We start from the raw sequence: 22,944 nt of genomic DNA, 5'->3' as shown, positions 1-22,944 counted from the left end.
CATGATGGACAGTCCATATCAAATGTGGGCTCCACATGATGGGCAATTAATAATGGCTAGCCCCACATGATGGATGATCCACATCAAGTGGGCCCCACATGATGGACAGTCCATATCAAACGTCAGCCCTTATGATGAGTGGCCCATATCCAAGGCAGGCCCTACATGATGGACGGCCCATATCGGACATGGGGCCCAAATGATGGACAATCCACATCAAAGGTAGGCTCCACATGATGGGCAGTGGATATTGAAGGTGGGCCCCACATGATGGACAACAACATGGACGGTGGGCCCCACTTGATGGATGACCAACACCAAAGGTAGGCCCTATATAATGAATGGTGGCCATTAAAGGTCCAGCCATAATGATGAATGGCCCACATCCAAGGTGCGCACCATATGATGGACGGCCCACATCAAAGGTGGGGCCGACACGATGAAAGGTCTACATCAAAGGTTGGCCCTACATGATGAATGATGGATGTGGGGGTACCAATCTGACTTGAGCGAGATAATTACTTATGATATTGGAAACCAAACATGTTTTTCTACTTTTGGTTTGATAAGTAGTTGGTTACCAAATATACTTATGAGCTGAAGAAGAATAAGTAGACACCAAGATAAGCTACTTATGGAAATAAGTAGCTTATCCAAAGTAACTTATGATCCAAACACTCCCTTAGGGCCCGTTCGGATACCACCAAATAAGTTACTTTTTCTACTTACATGAGTAGATAAGTAACTTATTTGAGATAAGTTTGGTCTAAGATCAATTATAAGCAACTCTTTTAGTTAAAGGTGCTTAATCACTTGGGCTTGACAAGTAGAAACCAGGATAAGCTACTTGAGGCATAAGTAGCTTAAGTAACCTATGATTCAAATGTCCCCTCAAAAATTTGAATCGATTGATCTAGAATGTCCATTGGGTCCAAACACACATTGCATCCGAAGATCTTATCTAATCAATGGCTTCTAATATGTACAGTCAAGATCATTTGTACAAAAATAGGTCAAACCAACAATCTGATCCATCTATTTGTTTTCCATCGTGGATTACCATGTTTCAAACTTCCCTTCTGTCAGCCAATCCTAACCATCCAGTCCAAGGGTTGGAAAAAGGGACAGGTACAAATAATAATAATAATAAGGCCAATCTAGGATGGAGCTGATCAACTTATCAGTCTTATTTTTCAATGATAGCCCTTGAAATGTGTTTTAGACTTAATGGACAGTTGAGACCGATCTATTGGACTGTCCAAGTAACCTGATGCAACTAGGAGACTTATAACTTGGCATTTCTCTAACCTTACAGCTAAAATTGAGATAAGAGTCTGTATTTAAAAACCAAACAGGACTCCTATCCTGCAGGATCGTGTTAAAATAAAAGCCCAAAATGAAAGTTCATCAAAGAACTTAGACTGGGATTGTGCCGTAAAACTAGATAAAATGTAACTGCAAAAGGGAACAAAAGAAAAGAAACAACAAACATCCGGCAAAACTGGCTAAGGATGCATACCATTCAAGGAATAGAATTGGAATTGGTATTTATACAAAAGAGAAGAGAAGAGGTTAGAAAGGAAAGAGAGACTGGGAGAAAACATAATCTATGACTTAAGAACAGCTCCTGTTGTTATCTTCCACCCTGACTTGGAACAAGACATCTCATACCTTGTTGTGTACGTGGTGCTGTAGGAATCATTGTGCTCTGGGTGAGCAATGTCTGTCAACTGGGCTGCCTCCTCAAGCGTTGCCTCCACCATGGCCCAGTGGCCATCCAATGATACTGTCACACTGTCAATGGTCAGCCCCAAAAGGGTGTACTCCCAGAACCAGCCATGTTGTGCGATTTCCGCTGCACGGTCTGTCCATATCTTCAGCATCTGCCCCTCCAAAACCTGGGCCAGTGCATCCAAAGGTTAGGATGTGCTTGGTGAACATTCAAGGGAGAAAATTACTGGATTAAAGATGTTTCCATCTTCTGAAAGTGGCTATAATACCCTTGACTATATATTAGAGAGATTTATGTTTGTATGGAAACCGTGACAGTACACAACCTGACTTCCTTCAACCATTAGGGCCCGTTTGGATGCACCCTCCAAATGGGCATTTCAGGCCAAAATGCCATTTTGATCCGAATGGCAGTTGAATTTGTGCATTTGGATCTCATCCCTGCTCAATAAAATAGGCGCTAAAGTGCCAACTCGGCAAACACCAATCAGATTGGTTTTTACTGAGTCAACCGAAAAAAGCAGGTTTGAAACCCCTTTCCAGAAAACCCCCTTTTGGGGAAGTGCATCCAAACAGGCTCTTATAGAGCTCCTACAAAGATGCTAAGTAGAGCCCTAGCCCTTGATTAAACCTGAAGACATCACAAACATGCCCTTGTTGAAATGATAACGGATAGAAAATAAGGGCATTTTAGGAAAATCCTGGGTTAATTTCGACACAACTTAGCTGAAACAGATTTTTAAAATATGGTATTTAAGATTCACATCACCTCTGAAAGCTTGCAATCGCTATTCACTATGAATAAAGAAACTAGAAGCAGAATCACATGAGAATTCTCTCACCTCTGGCAATTTCACGAGACAATGATCAGGTCCAAGAGCCTGAGATTTTATATCCTGCCATTTGCGAACTAGACTTTCGGCAAACCTTGCATCCATTCTGGGCATTTCCTCTACTGGATTCTCATCTGCACAGACACATGTAGGCAACAATTAAAACATCCCTTCTAAATAAAGGAAAGACCAATAAAAGAAAAAACAGGACTCATGGAAAACCCAAAAAAAGAAAGAAAGAAAGAAAAAGACTACGTGAAATAATAAATTAAAAAAATTAAAATTAAAAAATGCTTCCAGTGATGGTCATGTACATTGGGTGAATAAAATACCACTTGATAAGCTCCCACAGAAACAACACAATAACATGGATGGCCCATAAACAAAAACAAAAAATAAAAATAAAAAAAAATGAAGAAGCTAATCTGTGAAGATCCAAAGATTTTTAATAATACCTAGGAAATGTTGGAAACTCACTTTAAAATACTAGCCCCTATGCAAAGACATGCAATTTTTTGGATCAGGGTGTTAATTAGTTTGTAGGAATTGGAGAAGCCAAAATTAAGAGTTACCTTGCATCAAAGGCATGACTATAGTTTTCAAAAAAAATTACACCTTTAGAACAGCCATAATTTTTTCTTGAAGAAAATGCCTCTATAATGCAGCAATTGTAGGACTACTCTGCTACTTCTATGGTTGTATGTCTCTGTCATATGTGAAATATCCATTTAGTTTCGTGAGGGCAGTGACTTTTGGATTTGCAGCAGTTGAAACAATGGTAAAGATTCAAGTATTTAGTTTCACGAGGGCTGCGCCTTTTGGATTTGCAGCAGTTGAAACAATGGTAAGGATTCAAGTACTCATTGTCCCTAGATTCCTTCACTCCCTCTTCATTATGAATAAAATACCAATGCAGCAGAGGATTAGATGCACCTTTCAACTTAAATATTGTATGGCCTTTGGGTCCATACCTGGCAATCAAGAAACATTTCTGGGCTTCCAGGATTGCAAATATTCATGTGCTCAAACATGAGGATGAACAACAACTGTGACCTGATGGACCACAGTCAACTGACTGGGATTGCAGATGAGGATTTGGTTGGCAATGATTATCTGAAGGGAAGGGGAGAGTTCGGGGCAGAACTTCTAGAGGAAGTAAGAGGAATTTGTGAGAACTGAAATCAGGAAGTCGTGGATAACAAGGCCAGCAGTAGTGGACAAGAATCAGGAAGCTTCGCTCAGACAGGTAATAGACGGTTGGTCTCTCACTCCATTTCAAACAAAAGGGTGTGTTGTGGATAGTATTGCCTTTTGAAATCATGTGGGGTCTTTGGAAGAATGAAATGGAAGGGTATTCAATGGTAAGTAGGTTTCAATAGTCTTAATCAAAAGCGAGCACTTGCCTCTTCAGAGTTCCTTGGCAGCTCTTGCGAGGATATTAAAAGGGACTGAAACACTATGTTGTTAGAGGGAGGGAAGATAAACAAATCTGGTGATGGTGTCTTGGGCTTTTGGCAGTTTTCCAAGCTCAATTTTGAAAGTGATTCTGCATGCACTGCAAGCCCTTCGAGCATTGGAGGTTCATTGAGAGACAAGGGTGAGAACCAGCTCGATCTTTCTCTGAGATTTGCGGGGTGGAGAATGCTCTAGCAAAGAAGCTTTCTCCATCAAAAACCAGTTAGCTTTTGGTCAATACATCTTTCTATGTAAGTTGATTATTGAAGGAAGCTCCCTTGAGGCCTGCATCTTGTGCACATGTTGTGCTGTAATTCCCAAAGAAGCTAAATGGGATGGTTAACACACTCAACTGTGAGGCTGTGATACAACGGCCAATCATTATCAGCCATACCTTCCCCCTCAATGCAGTGGTTTTGTTTTGGCTGCAACCAATTTTAGTCAACAATATATGTGATTGGAGCACAACCATAATTTCTCAAAAAGATTCAGAAGAGATTGAAAAGCTGGCAAAGTTTCTCAAAGAAAAGCTGAAACTTTGGAATGAAGAAATGTTTGGGAATATCAGGGCTGAGAAGGATTCTCTTAAAGGGGAGATTGACTCATTGAACAAGGTAGCTGAAAAAAGGGAGCAATGTCAGGAAGAGCATAAAAAATGAAAAATCTTTTGTCAGATCTGGAAATAATGCTAAAAAGGGAAGAAATCTGTCAAAAACAAAAACCTTGAGTGAAGTGGATCAAGGAAGGCGACTGGAATACAGCTTACTTTCACAAAATTGCAAATGCAAGGAGAAGAGTAAATCATATCATACCAAATCAGGGAGGAGTTTTCAACTATTACTGACAGGAACTCTATATGTAGTTGCTTTCTAGAGAACTATAAAAGGTTTTATTCAAATGAGTGCGCCCTCAAGCTAGTTGGATAAAAGGAAGCTTCACTTTATAAGAAATCAAAGATGCAGTGTGTGAGGCTATGGATGATGGTGTTCCAGGACTGATCGATTTACATTTGCATTTTATCAGTCTTGCATGGATATAATTAGGCCCCATTTGGATGCAATTCCTTGAAAGGGGTTTCCGAAAAAGGAGGTTTCAAAGCCTGTTTTCCATTTGACTAGGCAAAAACCAATCGGACTAGTCTTTGCCAAGTTAGTGTTTTAGCGCTTATTTTATCAAGCAAGAGATGAGACGGAGGTTTGCAAAGTGAATCCAAACACCATTTGGATCAAAACAGCATTTATGCCTCGAACTCCCCTTCAGAGAGTGAGTCCAAATGGGGCCTTAAGATGATTTAGTGGCAATTTTTGAAGAATTTCATGGTAGAGCAATTATTAGCAGAAATGTGGATGCTTTGTTCATTTCCCATCAAAAGTTGAAGGGGCTGAAGAGTTTAAGGACTTCAGACCGATCAACCTGGTTGGGAGTCTTTATAAATCCTTGAAAGGTCCTTGCGGTTCTATTAAAATTTGTCCTGGTGATGTCATCACATCCCTGCAGAGTGCTCTCTTGGCTGACCAAAATATTTTAGATGGTCCTTTCATTGTGAAGTAGTTGGTGAATGTCACAATATGGGTATCAAGGGCTTCCTACCTGAGGTGGTTATGGAGAAGGCCTACGACTATGTGGATTGGAAATTCCTACAGTTCAGTTTCACAAGAATGGGTTTCGGTAACAAATGCTAAAAAGGGACTAAAACGTGTATATTCTCAGCTGGCTTTCTGGTTAACAGTAGTCCAACAGGTATCTTCCAATCAAGTAGAGGGATCAGAAAAGGGGACCTACTTCCTTCTCTATTATTCATGGTTGTCGCACATACTCTTAGCAGGATGACGTTAAAAGCTTCATCTTTGGGCATCATTTCCGGTATATGGATAAATGATCAAGTGGATGGGGGTAGTCATGTGCAACATACTAACGACACAATTGTATTTGGATATGGGTCATTCCAGGAGTCTCAATCTTTCATGGCCATTCTCAAAGTGTGTGCAATTGTGAGTGGTCAAAGTCAAAGAGTTAATCTAGTCAAAGGCAGCATTACAAGGTTAAACCTAGAGATGGGATGTTGAGAAATGACGTAAGAAGGGCTCCCTTGCAATACTAGGTTTTTTTAATATGAGTACTAGTAGGGTGTTATTGTAATTTTTCCAAATATGCTTATATAAATAATTAGGGGGCTGACACACCTAGGGTTAAGCTCTCCAAAACTTCTTTCTCCTTTTTTCTTCCTATTTTTCTTCTTATTTTCTTCTCTTCTTCTGTTTCATCTCTATTGCTAGTTCTCTTCATTCTATTTCTTCTTAGCATCAGAGCCTAGGAAAACACCTGCGTACTTTCTACGTTGATCAGAGGTTTCTTAGATGGGACCCACTGCTAACGTCGTCATGCCAAGTTGCATGGCACAATTCCCTAGAAAGGAGCTGTTTTCTGTGGGAACTAGGAAGATTGTTGACTACTAGTAGTTCAAAGGCTACTTCCAATGTTTCCAGGGCTACAAGTTCCATATCTCCCATAGGTGCTTATGGTGACAATCCTAGTGTGCAAATCATAACTATGAAGTTAGACAGCATTAATTTCCTTGAATGGTCTCAATCCGCCAAGATATATATCGGCGGATGAGGAAAACTAGAGTATGTGAATGGCCGGATGAAGGAACTAACTACTGATGATTCTTCGTATGATAAATAGGCGTAAGAGAAGTTGATGGTCATGTCTTTGCTACCTATCTTTGTGCAACCTCATGTCAATAGTGGATTTGCGTTCCTACGAACAACCAAAGAAGTTTGAAATAAAGTTACCAAAACTTATTCCCAGCGGCAGAATAGTGCTCGTGTCCATCAGCTATGCCAGGAGATTGCTACTATTCGTTGGGAGGAGGAGAGTTTGGCTACTCGCCATTCCACTCTTCAGGGTCTATGGGAAGAGTTTGATCATTATCAGTTATTACAATGGAATACTAATGCTGATAAGGAGAGACATCAAATACAGTTCGAACAAAATAGAATACTCTATTTCTTATATGGTTTGAACTCTTGAGTATGAGTTGACCCATGTGCAGATTTTGGGAAGGGATGAGCTTTCATCATTGAACCAAGTTTATTCTCTAGTTCGAAGGGTAGAAAAGGTCAAAAGAAAAAGGGTGGAAAAGGTCAAAAGAATAAACTCTCTAATAAGAAGGATAAGTTGATATGCGACCATTCTAGGAAAACCCGCCATACACGGGGGACTTGTTCCAAATAGACCGATGAAGTTTAACCATCCTGGACAGCCTCCTTCCTCCAATGGCCTTGTCGTTGTCTCTACTCCTTCCTCAGGTGCCGCCTCTTCCTCCACATCCCCCCCTTTCTCTGGGCAGTCCTCATCAACCTCGGACATCTTATCTATTACGGAATTGAAACACTTCTGTCTACTTTCCTAACCAAACGATTCATCTATTTCTATTTCATTTGCACAATCAGGTATACGTGCATCTGCTAACCTTGTCTATCATTCATCATCCGGCCCAATCTGAATCATTGATTCAAGTGCATCTGATCACGTAACAGATCCGTCATTCATTTTCTCCTCATATAATCTATCATCTGGAAGAGATAATGTGAGAATTGTTGATGGATCTCCATCTTCTATATCTGGGAAGGGTGACATGAACTTAATGATCACTTGTCTCTATCCTTTATTCTTCATGTTCCAAATTTATCCACAAATCTATTTGTTAATATACAAAATATGGGTCATACAGCTGTACGGCCTATCTAGGGTGGATATGGGCTTAGACCTTCTTAAAGTTACTCCCTCCCTCCCTCCCTCCCTCATTTCATGTGCTACAATGTTGTGCTAAATGTCGTATTTATGTATTTACATCTATTCAACACTTGCCGTGCATATTATTCTACAGTCTGTTAGTATTCTCACAAAAAATTTGAACTGTTGTGTAACTTTCGTTCCTACACATTGTATTTTCCAGGACTTGGTGACGAGAAAAATGATTGGGAGTGATTGTGAAGCGGATGGTCTCTACCTTCTAGATGTTATTGGTTCTCCTTCAGCCTTACAATGACCCATAAGGGCCCAATAAATTATTTTTCAGAGAGATTGTAATGGTCATTATAGCTCGTACCATAACGGTAACGGTGGTGGCTATTATGGCCATCGTTACCGTTACAGCACACCTCTTCTTTTTCTTTTCTTTTTTTGGGTTTGGTTGTTAGTACACACCCATGTCAGTACACACACTCCATGTTAGCCACCCCCACTAGGGATCGATTCCAAGACCTGAAGTGTTGAAACGAGGTATCTCCACTCAGTCTACCAGTTGAGCTATGGATCTGGGTGTACCGTTACAGCACACCTTGCCTAGGAGTGAAATGCATTTGGTAGATGAACTTAGTTTTTTCAGTTAAATGATGGAGGATAAGAGATCGAATGCTGGCTTTTTATAGGTTTCTAGTCATGAGGTTAGAGCCCAAGATTAATCAACATCAATGGCTTATAGGAGTTTCTACACCAGATGAGCTCCAATGGACCTCAGATCAGGTCAGAAACCCATGGTCAAGGATTCAATTTAAAGGAGTCTCCGATGATTCCAGGCTCCAATTATGTAGTTGGAGACCCAATAGTTGGAGGCATGCATCCGATTAATGAATGTTCTTTGGCCATGGCTGGGTTGAAAACAATGGATCACTCGTTTCAAATTCAAAACATATTTTACCAACTAATATCCAAACATGCAAAAGTGGAATCCAACAGGTAAAGCAAAACATTAGTATTTCTACTTTTTTATTATTGAAATATACTAGTATTTATACTTGCCCATTTCTCACAAAAACAATGTCACAATTCCCAGAATTTGTCTGACAAAAAGAAATCCCATCAATACTTCGTTGAATATTCACAGATGGGTACCCTAAGGAAGAGAGATTTTGTAGCTACCATCAACGAAATTGATCTTCCAAGGAATAACAGTATCGAGTTTACAGGAGAATCTTTGAACCCATGTGATAGCAACAAGGACAGAAACAGAGGAGATAAAGAGCAGAAGACAAACTGATGAGTGCAAAAGTATAAAGAAAGAGAAAGAAGAGAAGAGAATGTTGGGAGAAGAGAAGGACCCGAATTAGGGTTGACGCCCTCACTCTCCCTCTTTTATATTAATGGATTTTCATAAAAAGTGCCCTTAATAACAAAATTACAAATCCCCATCATGTACTTAAACTACTATTAACAAAAGAACAAGCATAGAAACAAATATGAGCCTAGGTGGCTTATACAGTGGTAGGGCCCACATCCACATCATTAACACTCTCCCTTAAGCTGGAGCATAGATGTTGTCGACACGAAGCTTGGAGTAAATACGTATAGCCTCATTGTAACGACGGGCCTTGGTGAACACATCAGCAAGTTGATCCTGAGATCGGATGTATGCTGTAGAAATTTTTTCATTGGAGACCTAATATATGAAATGACAATCGACTTTGATATGTTTAATTCTTTCATGATAGAACGGGTTGTTCGCGACAACGAATGTTGCTTGATTATCACAAATAGCTGCATAGTTAGACTCACAGTAAACCACATTTCATGCAACAGTTTCTGGAGCAGGTTACTCAGATCCTAAACAAACCATACATAAGGTCACAAATGTAATCATAAGGGTGGAAATAGATGTAGAAGTAGTGGAAATGGGCTGATTCAGCAACTTGGAGTACTCTTTAGTGTAACCGTTTCACCAGTCATACGTAGTTGTGGGGCAGTAGACGTATAACTAGCTGGATGAGTTCCACTACTCTCTCCAATGTAAGATGCTTGATTAGTCGACAACAACTTTCCATGAAGATTCCAACATTTTTCAACAAATTGATAGGAGAGCCCACAACGCGTGCACTTCCTATGTCCACAACCTCCTCCCATTTTGCCACAATCACCTTGATTACCTCTTTCATCGCGGCCACCACCGCAGGCTCGACCAGTAAAAGATGATAAAGCCAAATTGTCATTGGCTCCACTCGTAGAGCCCAAAGATACAAATTGGAGGTGAGCATACATCTCGTTCAGAGACGTCATATCTTTGACACCCAATATCTATGCACAAACCAATTCATACTCACTTTTGAACCCTGATAAGAACTTGGCCATACAAAATTCTTCACATTACTAATGTAGCTTCTCCAAATCGGTAGTAAGAGGCCAATACACATTCAGCTCCTGCCACATTCCTTCGAGTTTGGAATAGTATTCACCCAGAGATTTATCACCTTGTTGATGCTCAAATATTTTTTTTCATATAACTGAAATGTACAATAGATGTTTTCATCAAGTGACAAACTCTCTCGCAATGCATCCCACACTTCCTTTGCGGTGTCCAGAGACATCATATTCACATCGATGAATGGTTCCAACTATTCTACAACCATGTCATAATTTGGGCATTCTCCTTAATCCATTGATCACAAGTACTAGAACTCTCATCAGGTTTCTCCGTATTCAAATATCTTAAATTTCCCTTGTCCGTCAGAAACACTTGGATGGACTTAAATCACTGGAGATAGTTTGTTCCATTTAGTTCAATAGAGGTTATCTAGACCCTTGAAAAATCAAGTGGACTTATGAATCCAGATTTTGGATCACTTTTTATCTCTATCAAAACAAGAGAAAAAGAGAAAACCATAAGTCTTTTACAAAGGAGGGGGGGGGGGGGGTTGATGACCTAGCACTATTGACAAACAACTCACTTGTACGCTTCACACAATGTGCACACCATGCTTGGAGAGAGAAATCAGCCCACACGTCCACACTTTCCAATTGGCTATGAAGAAGAAGAGGGAGAGGGAGAGGGAGAAGAAGAAGAAACCCTAGTTTCTTAAAAGATTTTCAGCATATAAAAGAATAGAGAAAGCAAAGAAGAAAGAGGAGAAGAAAAGTTGGGAAAAGAGAGGGACCCAAATTAGGGTTGATGCCTCCACTCTCCCTCTTTAATATTAATGAATTTTCATAATAACAAAAGTGCCTTTAACAATAAGAATTCCTATCATGTCCTAAACCACTATTAACAAAAGAGCAAGCATAGAAACAAATATAAGTAAGCCAAGGTGGGCCGTACAATGGTACAGCCCACATCCATATCTATTAACAATGAGAATGGCTACTGAAAGGCCGGTGGAGATGCCAAACAAAGATATGGAAATTGTGTTAGTACAGAACTAAGGTCAGCGGAAACAATCAAAACACTGAAAGGAGTCATCAGTGCAATTGCTGGCAATCAACAACTCAGCATGTTGTTCCTACTTCACCACCATCATCATCACCCTAGCCCATCAATTGGGGGTCAGATTTCATGATTTGCTTCTCCCTTACATTTAAACATCCAGTTATTTTCAAAAAAAAAAAAAAAAAAACATAGTATTTCTTTTGAATTCAACTACTATTTTCAATGCCAGCGTGCTCCTTAAGAACCTTGGATTCCTTCTAAAAGCCTACAATATATGGCCATTTAAGAAGTCTGTTCTTTTCTTTTCTATTTCCTGAGCTTCCTTTTGGAAAAGGAAAAAATGAAAAAGAAAAGTGGTGTCAGATCTTACCCAAATTGATAACATCAGCAGCCATTGCTGAACCTGTTTCTTTTCGTGAAAGCAAAGACCCACGCATAGCTGGTAAATACTTCAATCCAGCCAAAGTTAACAGTCCAACCACCACACCAGCGCACATAATCTTGACAGTTGCATCTTTTATTCTGTCAGTTATTAATTCCTGATCGCTTGATTCTTCAGAGCTAGTCTTCCCAGATATCTCAGCCAAAGTACCAGAATTATCTCGGTCAGTTTTATCCGCCTGTTCCTCAGTTTCCGAGGCAAGAACAGAATCATTCCTATAGTCATGTTCCTCTCTTCTCATCCTTTCTTCCCTATTACCCAAAGGAAACACTTTCTGCAATGCCTGAATTGCACTTGTCTTCACATTATCAAGTGCTGCAGTGGCTTCTGCCCCAATCCTTGCAATGGCAGCAGCTGCAGCTAAAGGTGAACCCCCACCACCTTCTAGCCTTTCCAGATATCTGAGAACAGTGGGGTCATCGTAGTAATCTCCAAGCTTGAACTGTATATCTTGGGTATCTCTAAACCTAGGAAAAACCACTTCGAGCAGCCAAGTCTCCAATAGTTTACAAAGCCCAGGAAGGAGATCATCATCCTTGTCATCCTTTGAATTTTCCAACACGAATGCCACAATAGATGGGTCTCTATAGGGTGAGCTGTCACTGTCTAAGCCCAACCATGAGCGACAGTCATCAAGCTCACCTACAAGAAGTGAACAAAGCCCACGTTCAAGTGCAAAATCTACCTCACGGTCTGCTCTTGAGGTGTGATCTGAAACAGTGCCTAGAGCTGTTAACTTGGTCTGTTGAAGTTGCAGAAACAGATTGTCTGCATCCTGGATCAGCTGGGGCTTTTTACCCACAAAAGCCTGTGCAACAAGCGCAAGTGCCACCCCATAAACTTCAAAGCTTTCCGCTGGTATGTTATTGGGTGTTGCAGCAAATAAATCCACCTTAATGACAAAAAAGAAAAGGGAGCATACTTGAGACATGGGTAAACAGAAAATAGACAAGATTTGAAACAAGTTTTATGAAAATAGTCTCTAGCAAACCTGCTCAGCCGCTGTCATACGCAAGAAGGCTTCGTTCATGAAGTCTTCACGGGTGAATCCTCCAGCAATAGCGGCAGCACCTCCTCCTCCAACAGCCCATAAGATATTACGCACACCTTGAAGACCCTCTTCCCGTCTTATCCGGTGCTCTTCATCAAGAGGCAAAGCTAGAAGCTCCAGAACAGAGCGTGGGGTGATCTCTTCCAGTGTCTCGTCAATCTGTTTTTGTAGATCCAGCGCCAGGTTGCTTGCTCCTTCCTCCTGCATGAGGAACATATTCTCACAGTCATGAGGAATCATAGATTTTATTTTATTTTTTTGCACATTGACAATTTTATTGATAAGAGGCTGTAACCTAAAGAAGACAAAAAACAGCAAAACAGAAAAAGGAAGAAAAATTACAGCTCTAGTCAACTATCAGGGAAATGAACAATTGCCTATGATACAATCACCCAATCCATCACATGCATTTTAGCCCTCCCAAAGACCTCCAAAACTTGCTCCTTCCGGTTCCTGAAGCAATAATTATTCCTTTCGAACCAAGATAATATCAAGATAAATAACAAATATTGATTCAGAGGAAAACTAACAAACCAAAGACAAGTGACAAAAAGTCATAGAATCATTAACTTCTGATGTAAAAAGAAAGAAGCCAAAATGAATAAAGTGGTCAGGTCTATTTTATCAAACACATCAGCTTTCCAATACAGTAATACACATCTGGCTTACCCAGTCCTTTTAAATGATTCTGTGATCACAAGACTGCTTAGAAATATGAGAAACAAGAAGGCAAAAGAATTCCAAATGCTCAGTTTGTTCAGTGTTCACCCAAGGAATTATCATATCTGAGAAGAAAAAAATAAAAATATCAATACTCCGAGACTGTGTGAATCTTGTGCACCTTATTACACAGAGGAGATTACCAGTGCCTCCTAGTGCTTTTGCTTTCTGTTGTGTGGTAGGCCTCGACAAAGTTCTAACCATTGATCCCCTTCGTAGCAGAAGGAGAACAAGATGGTTGTATAATGTGCTTCAGAAATGCTGAATTGGTGGACCAACTGCTAGTTCAATGTAGTTCCGGTCAGATAATGTGGATGTGTAGATGGTTTGGGCCTTGGGTTGCTTGGGATGATGCCTCAGTCAGTGAAGAACCTGATGGACGCGTGGAGGTACGGGTTTCATTCAATGAGAGGAGATGCTCTATGGGATCTGTCTCGACACTACATTGTGGTCCTTGGGGAAGGCGCACAACACTAACATGTTCATAAACGTAACTGCCAAGGCCAACAAGGTTGCCTAATGTATTTGGAGTGGAGTTGGTCCATGGGCTATCGTGTGTAAAGAGTTCATAGATATAAGAAGAAAACGACCTTTCCCATTGTTGGCTGGAGATCCTAAAGGACTTGAGACATCAACCCACAATTTGTGTCCATTGGATCACACCTCCCAGACATGTGGTTAAGTTGAACTTCAATGAGAGTTGACAAGGAAACAGGGCTTAGAAGGGTGGGGTAAAGTGAGGAATGGAAGGCAAGAGGTCAAAAGGATGTTCTCAGGGCCAGTAGGGATATGTATTAGTCTTAAGCAAGTCAGAGTCCTCTGTACTGGAGTTAGAGAAATCCTAGGAATCAATGAAGGGGCGATGGAGATTGAAGGGAACTCTTAGGGACAACGGAAACAACGACCAGTAAAGAGTTAATCTTTGTCATAAGAGAAAATGCCTCTGAATAGCCGACTGACTCCTAGGGTCTGAGAGTACCCTTTAGCAACCAATCAAGACTTTAAACATTCAACTAAACCATCGAGGTTGTACTCACTGTATACACCCATCAATGGCCAACCGCAAGTTTTCCAGCAGGTAAGTCATCTAGAGACCCTGTTTGGTTATGATGGAGAGCAGCCAGCTTATCTTCCATAGCTCATTTCTAGCTATCATGACTGAGAGCTTCCTAAACAACTGAGGAAGAAATACAAACAACAAGGGAAAAGCAAATTTGTGAAAGGAAGATAATAAACTAGCAAAGGAAACGAGAAGAGGTGGGTTTAAGGCATCTTGGTGGGATGAATTTGGCACTTATTGGCAAATGATTGTGGCGCTTTGAGACGGAAGAACATAGCTTATGACGAGTTATCATTGCATCCAAATACGGTCTAAGGAATTGGGGGAGGGAAACGAGGAGTTCTTCCTTATAGCATCTCACATTTGGAAAGCTATTATGTCTGTTGGCCTTTTTTGGCAAAGGATTTCTTTTACCATTGGAGACGGCTCCATACTTAGATTCTGGGAAGATGTTTGGTGCGGCAACTTTCCCCTGCATGTGAAATATCCCAATATAGCTCGCCTTGTCCCAATCGTTGATTTAAAAGAGGTGGAGTGCTATTCCCTTTCCGGGTTGGTTGTGGATTGGGGTCCACCTTGCAAGCGAAATCTCTCAGATAATGAGATGGAAGAGTAACTTTGGCTTTTGGGTCCGTCTCCAGAATATACGCCCTTCCAGGAGTACATATTACATGGTTTGGTCAGCCAATAGTTTGGGTTGTTTCTCGGTCAAATCTTTTTATAGCGTCATTCAAGCTCGAGATTCTAAGCCTAATCGGGGTCATGCTTATCACTTCTAGTTTTATAGGGTCCCACCTAAAGTTGCGGCTTTCACATGGTTGGTAGGAAGGAATCGGGTGATCACATTGATAATGTTCAAAAAAGATCTCTTCTGATTCCCAATGTGTGGCATGTGCTTGCAGGATGCAAAGATAGTCCACCATCTCTTCATTTCATGCCTTTTTTCTTATTCAGTATGGTCTTTTATTTTGGTGGATTTTGAGGTGTGGGTGATGTCGGGGTCGATGTCGGATCTCCTATGTGCGTGGCATGGAGGTGGTGGGGGGAGAAGAGATCGGTCTTCATGGCTTATGACTCTACCGGCTGTTTGGTGGTCCATTTGGACAGCTAGGAACAGGCGCCACTTCGAGAATTCCTCAAGATTAGTTCGGTCGGTTGTGAGTCAAATTGAAGTATGGGTCTCGAAATGGAAAATATCCAATTGTAATTGGTAGAGGGAATGCCGGTCCTCGTGGGCCTCTTTCGTTTTCTTTTTCCATTGTATTCTTTCCCCGTTTTGCTAGCTTGCGAGCAGGTCTTTAATAAAATTCCATTATCCTTCAGAAAAAACTAGTAAAGGAAACAAAATTAGAAAAAAGAATGTTGAGTGCAAGAAGCTAAGAACGTATATCCTTGCGAAGAGAGATGGGTAAGTCACCTTCATTAAATGCTTAAAAAGGAGATTCAGAAGGATGATGATTTTTTAAAGAAGCAAGAGGATTGGCGGGAGCTACAATTGTATGAATTTCATTACCACGCATGGAACATCTGAAGTAGACCAACAATGACAGAACTAAATGTTGTATAGGCATTTCATCCAATGAAAGTTCTATGCTAGGCACAATGGAAAGAGTAGCAGACGTCTTTTCGAACTACAAGGACTTGCCACCTTTAGAAAAATAAGGAGTATGTTCAAAGAATGCGACACCAATTGATGCATAAAGTTTACAAGAGACATAATAATAACATTTGTATCCTCGTTGGGTGAGTATCCAAGAAAGATACACTTGATGGCATTTGGTTCAAACTTATTAAGAACATGATCTAACTAATATATGAAATACACACACTCAAACGTTTAGGAGGAAAAAAATGTAGTAATACCAGGGCGTAAGACAAAAAAAAAGTAGAATTACCATCTAAAACGTATGAAAGCATCCGATTTATTAAATGGCATGCAATTAAAACTACATCACTCCAAAACATTTTTGGAACCTTCGTATTAAATAACAACACCCTAGCAAACTTCAACTACGTGTTGATTCTTACTTTCAACTATACCATTTTATTATAACATGTGTGCACATGAGGTCTAATGAATAATGTCATGAGATATGCATTCCCTAGCATTATTTGAATGTAAAATATACACCCTAGCATTGAATTGTGCTTGCACTTTCATATAAAAATCCTTAAAACAAGAAAATACTTTAGAGTGATCTTTCATTAAATATACCAAGTCATGTGAGAATAATCTTCCACAAAGATAATAAGTACTAACTAGTTGTACAAAGTAGACCCCGAATATCAAAATATACTAAAGAGCAAGAATATCAATCCTTTCTGCCATGCAAGGTGGAAACAAAACTCTATGGTGTTGCTTAACTAGAAAGCTTCAAACTCTAACTCAAACACGTAAGGCAACAACAGAACAAGACCTTTTAAACTATTCAATGAAGGATGACCAAGCCTATAATGCCACTGATGAGGTGAGATATTGGTCCGCAACGCAGCTCCAATTATTCCACTATTTAAATAATAAAAATCATTCACTTTATGTCCTCCACCAATCGTCATTCTCATCTTTAGATCTTAAAATTTGCAATAGGATCATCCCGTCTTTAGATCTTAAAATTTGCAATAGGATCATCCCATCTTTAGATCTTAAAATTCACAATAGGAATGATAAAATGTAACAGAATAGTTCAAGGATCTAGTTAGCTTACTAGAAATGATAAAATGTAATAGAACATTTCAAGGATCTAGTTAGATTACTACCAATAATTTCAAAGAAAACTTAGGAAGATATAACATTGATGACAAGCGAAGAAATGGAGTAAGCTATGCAGTACCCTCAACCCAGACACACGGATTGTAGTGTTGTCAACTAATGTTATAGAGGAAATACAAATAGACTTATCTAACTAAATTAAAACGTTATGCTTACCAGTCATATGGTTTGAAGATCCAGAATCAATAACCCGAAGAACACTTTTAAAAGAAGCAAGATATATAATACTTGATTGAGCAAGAATGGTAATGTAGGAGGATGCATGGGTGGAACGATCGTTTAACAATTTGGCATACTCATCCTTGGATAACGTAATTGTATCACCTACCATACTTGATTCGTAATGGGTTGAGATGGGCTCAACGAAATAGCCTTCGGAACAATCGTTAGACGATTGAACCTTATTCACCCTATCCTACCGGTGAGATCCCAACACATGGACAGTGTGGTTAGAAAGACCAAAATGAAAGCACTACTAATTACTAAGAACACAACCATGGCAGCTACAAAAATCTATACCATGACTTTCCCAAGTATTTTGACCTCGAAAACAACCTCCCTCTGAATCTCCACCACCAGATAGTTTAACACAACTCTAGCCACCACGACTTCATCTCCATCTCCCCTATCACATGAAGAAATAAATGCCGAGCAATCAAATGTGGATAACTTAGTGTATTTATACAAACTGCATGTTGAACACAGGCAAACACCTCTATACTAGATAGAATTTCACTACCTCCAAGAATCAAAGCCCGCATGAGTTTGAACTCGGGGTGATGATCAGAAAAGAATTTGGCAACATGAAATTCCTCTTTCTATCATTTCATGGTCTCATAATCGGTTGACAGGGCCGATATGTATTCAATTCTTCCCACATACCCCACAACACCGAATAATATTCGCCTACACTCTGATCCCCTTGTTAAAATGCAAAGATGTTTTAAAGCAACTTGTATATACAGGTTAATTTCTTCTCACCCAAATATACCTCTTTCAAATTTTTCCAAACTTCTTTTGTTGTTTTAAAAAAAGATGACATTTGCACTAATACCTGGTCCCATGTCATTCCATAACAGGGCTCTATTCTAAGCATCTTCTACCACCCAATCTTCATAATCTATTGAACTTTAAGCGGGCCTAGAGGATGTCAGATACCTTAATTTTCTTCTTCCTGTAAGAAACATTTCTACCAATGTGACCCATTATGAATGATTTGCACCGTTAAGTTTGGTCGATGCAATTTGAAGATTCGTTGACTTAGGGGGAAAAGACTATTCTTAGTATCCTTATTGACGTCCATATCTAGGGAAGAGAAGAAATCAAACACACAAAAAACAGAACTTGAACTTGAACTCAACCAATACTTGCTTCAAGAGAGCATAGATCCATGAATTACCACACACATACAAACCAATTGATGACGAGTATGAGAAAACAGTTCATTTCCATTCACAACCTCTACATCCACACTTGTATGCAGAGGTGGGCCTCAAGTACACTCACAAGGCACAACTACACAACCCACCATATGGTGATTGAACAAAGAATGAAGGGGATTTGCATAAATCACCCCCCAAATGATTTAGAGTTTTACCTTGTAGGAAAAAAAAAAAAAAAGGAAGAAAAGATAAAAGAAAGTGATAGAAAGGGGAATGAACAAGGTACCTAAACTATTAGTACTCTGATACCATGTTCTTGAGTTAGATTAAGAAAGAGGAGAGAATATGAGAAAAATCAAGAGAAAGAGAATAAGGTGTCAATAGATGGAAACGCCTCTAGACTCTCCTCGTCTTATTATTAGGGCTTTCATAATAAATGTGAAAGTACAAAATTACCCACATACTTAAGTTTTTATATCAAACAAAGCTCACACTTAACCTCTATTCAAACACATCATCTATACTTACCTGGACAGGGTTGATCCGTGATCAAGAAGGCGGATGGCCTAGGGCATCTGCTTCCATTACACTCAAGAGGTGAGTTGTCTTACCATCTCCCTGTCAAACAACCATTCACTCCAAAAGCTTAAGCTTTCAGAGTGTGGTGTATCAATGTGTATCAAGGGACTTTATCACTTTAACACCCCCCCCGCACGTGCGGGGTGGGAACTCTGCACGGGAACATACTAAGAAGGGTGGAGGTACACTCACACGATAAATAGGCCGGGCTTGATTTCCCGGTCCCTGGGCCAGACCTGATTTTTCCTGACCCCCCCGTGGGAGAATAAAATATTAGCGAGGCATATTTGCTGCTCTCGAGATTCAAACATAGGACCTTCTGGTCTGATACCATGTCAAACAACCATTCACTCCAAAAGCTTAAGCTTTCAGAGTGTGGTGTATCAATGTGTATCGAGGGACTTTATCACTTTAACACTCCCCAAGTTTTAAAAAAATTAAAAATAAAAATAAAATAAAATAAAAAACACATCGTCGTAAGGACTAAAAGAAGAAATAATAATGTGAAACCATAATCTTCATGAAAAGTGAGCCACATATGGCCACATGTGTGATCATCACAATTCGTCAAAACGTGATAGGAATATTAATTTTATCATATTAAAAAAATAGTCAACATGGTATCAAAGAGGGTGGTTGACACCCACTACGATTAGGGCCTGTTTGATTTTTCATATCATTTGTAAGTAAGTAATTATTGCTATCTGAGCTTGTTTGAAAATCCAATGGTATTTCCACCTCGAAAACCGCTTCAAAATGAGTGACTTAAATTTGTGGGCCCCACCATAATATATGTGGCATATTCACACCATCCATCCATTTTACCCAAACATTTTGGGCCTGAGTCAAATATATGAGGCAAATCCAAAGCTTAAGTGGCCCACATCAAAGGAAACAATGGCCTTAAAACGTCCACCGTTGAAAGCTATTTCCTTTACAGGGCCCACATTGATGTTTATTTGTTATCTAACCTGTTCATAAGTTCACACAAACATGGATAAGGGAGAAAACACAAATACCAGGTTGATCCAAAACTTCTAGGGGGCCCAAGAAGTTTTTAACGATAAGCATTCAATTTCCATTGTTTCCTATTGTGTGGTCCACTTAAGCTTTGGATATGCCTCATTTTTTAGCTCATGCCTTAAAATTAGCTGACATAGCGGATGGACGGTGCGGATGAGCCCCATACATCACAGTGGGCCCTACATTTATTTCACACTTGTCCTCGATCTTAGTGTTTCAAAAGCAAGTGTCAACGTCAACATTGGGAATGATGTGGTAATTACTTAAGTAATTATTACCTATTTACAGTGCATTTACATGTTATCTGGAAAATCAAACACGCCCTTAATGCTTTTTGAAGACACGCTCCATCCATAGAATTCCAAATGGAGAAGACTGGCCAAAATTGCAGTGATGCCTCTTCCAACTTGAAAGTAACATAATTTCAATTTGGGGCCATGAGAATGCTAAGGACATTATAATGTGGCTATTCCAGCTTTATTAGACTAACAATTCAAATCAATTGTGCATCCAAACACGCCACCAGCAACCTGCCATGACACTCTGGCCTCAAAAGAACTGAAAGTGACAATGCAGGCCCTTCCATCAATGAATTCTCATCTGCAATTTCAAACAAGGTTACGAACACAGGGAAAACCACCAACTGCAGTACCACTAAATAGCAACCTCAGAAAACATGTAAATAAATATATACAATCTATGAGTATATTTAATGCCTATCAGAGCAATAATGAAACACGAACATTTTTCCTCAGAAAGATACAAAGATAAGGAGGCAGTGGGATTGAGAAGGCATTTGAAAGAATCATTTACACTACCTGTAAAAGCTTCAAAGCCCTCTCCAGCACTTCACAGCTCTTTATGAAATCTGGTGGAGACAAAGCCATGGCATCCCTTGAAAAATCCACGTAAGCAAGAGCCACAGCCAGCACGATGTCTTGTTTGAACGTCTTGGGGAGCCTTTCACGCAACAGGCTCTGACCGATTTCCAGAACTAGTTGGGTCTCTCCCGCTTCTTGCAACACGCACAGAGCACCAGGAACCTACAAATTAAAATAATATAAAAATAAGAAAAAGAAAAAAGGCAGGATTCATTGTGGTGTAAAGCCCTTGCTTTCAATTGAAATTCAACATCAAACAAAAGTAAATGCAAAACCTTGTCCCAAGGCACATCCGTAATGAGAGTGGCATCCTCATCTTCAACAAGGCCCTGGTTGTACTCGCCTCTGGAAAGAGGATTGGAGAGCGTCTCGCAAGCAGCGAGCAGAATCTGCCTCCGGCTCATTAGAGCATCTTGGCTGAAGCCATATTGGGGTGGCTTGGAAACCTTGGCCTCATAAGCTCTCCTAATACCATCTCCCAAGAAGTGGGTTTCAGCCCCCAATACCTGCAAAAACAATTAAACAAATAAGGCAGTTGGACACACTATCAAATTGAATGACGGCTTTTAATCTAATAGAAATCCAAATAACCAGATTGCGATTTCATCAGCATCCATTTTGAGCCTCTCGGTTTCAAACTGTAATCGTGAAACATCGCTATTGTTTTTTTCATTGGTCTTATACGTGTGTTTGGCTGCACTAAATTTCATGAAATTTTGCACCAAACTAGACTGATTAATCATGATATTTGGTGCAACCAAATGCACCGTTAATTACAAGGGCGCATTTGGACGCACTATCAAATTGAGTGGTGGTATTAATCTAATAGAAGTCCAAATAACCAGATTCCAATTTCATCAGCATCCATTTTGAGGCTCTCAGTTCCAAAATGCAATCACAAAACATCACCAGTTTTTGTCAATTCATTTTTTAGGGTGTTTTTCGGTTGCACAAATTAGCCTAGTTAATCATGATATTTGGTTGCAACCAAACACACCCTTAATTAAGCTGATTGTACACAGTTCAACTCAGTTATGCATCTAAACACGTCCTAAACGAATTTCAAAAACCATACTACATTGCTTAACAATAGAAAGCCGAGATTGGCAAGAGCGGCGGCAGCAGAGAGCAGACCTGATAGAAATCGATGGGGAGAGAAATCCTTCTCTCGGGAGGAGGAGGTGCGATGGGCGGTGGCGGAGATGGCGGTTGGAGAAGAGAAGCGAGGGCGATTTCGGAGGAGGAAGTTGAGGAGGGTTCTGTGGTGGGGAGGAACTGGAAGTCGCTAAGGAGGCGATCGGCCCATTTGCTAGAGTAGGCGGCGGTGGCGCAGGTGTTATCGTGCGCACCAGAGAGGGAGCGTCCGAGGAAGAGATGGTGGTCTGCAGAAGCAAGAGAGGGTTTGGGTCGGGTGGAGAAGTGAGGAGAGGAGCGAGTCTTCTTTCGAGTAAGAAGAAAAGATCTTGGCGGGCTGCACACACCAATGCCCACGTGTTTCAAGGCCTCCATTGCAGAGGAGAAGGTTCCCTCTCTCAGCTCTCTCTCTCTCTCTCTCTCTCACTCTGTTCTAAGGAGGATCACTGGCTGGGGTCGGCGGGGGCATGCTTCCGGTAATCCAGACCGTTGTTCTGTTCAGTGCTACGAGAGTTCCTGTGACACAAAGCTCTTTCGGGCCCACCGAGATGTGCGTATGACATCCACTCCGTCCACCAATTTTTCCAGCTTATGTTAGAATGTTGGCCTAAAAATGAGAGAGACCCAAAACTTGAGTGGGCCACGCCATATTAAACAGTGGAGATGGAAACGTGCACCATTG

General features: G+C 40.3%; 1 protein-coding gene across 1 annotated transcript; it reads right to left on the bottom strand.

Annotated features, from left to right (window-relative positions):
- Positions 1-1,427: 1,427 nt before the first annotated feature.
- LOC131252713 (protein ACCUMULATION AND REPLICATION OF CHLOROPLASTS 6, chloroplastic) lies at positions 1,428-22,702 on the bottom strand. Its single transcript, XM_058253389.1, has 7 exons — positions 22,263-22,702; positions 21,404-21,634; positions 21,066-21,290; positions 12,654-12,914; positions 11,591-12,554; positions 2,574-2,698; positions 1,428-1,898 (listed from the first exon to the last, which is right to left on the bottom strand). The coding sequence occupies exons 1-7, from the start codon at positions 22,635-22,637 to the stop codon at positions 1,608-1,610; spliced, it is 2,472 nt and encodes an 823-aa protein (XP_058109372.1). The 5' UTR covers positions 22,638-22,702; the 3' UTR covers positions 1,428-1,607.
- Positions 22,703-22,944: the final 242 nt, after the last annotated feature.

Source organism: Magnolia sinica, chromosome 1 (genome assembly GCF_029962835.1).
Source record: "Magnolia sinica isolate HGM2019 chromosome 1, MsV1, whole genome shotgun sequence".
Classification (NCBI taxonomy): domain Eukaryota; kingdom Viridiplantae; phylum Streptophyta; class Magnoliopsida; order Magnoliales; family Magnoliaceae; genus Magnolia; species Magnolia sinica.
This window is presented reverse-complemented; position numbering and strand designations above follow the sequence as displayed.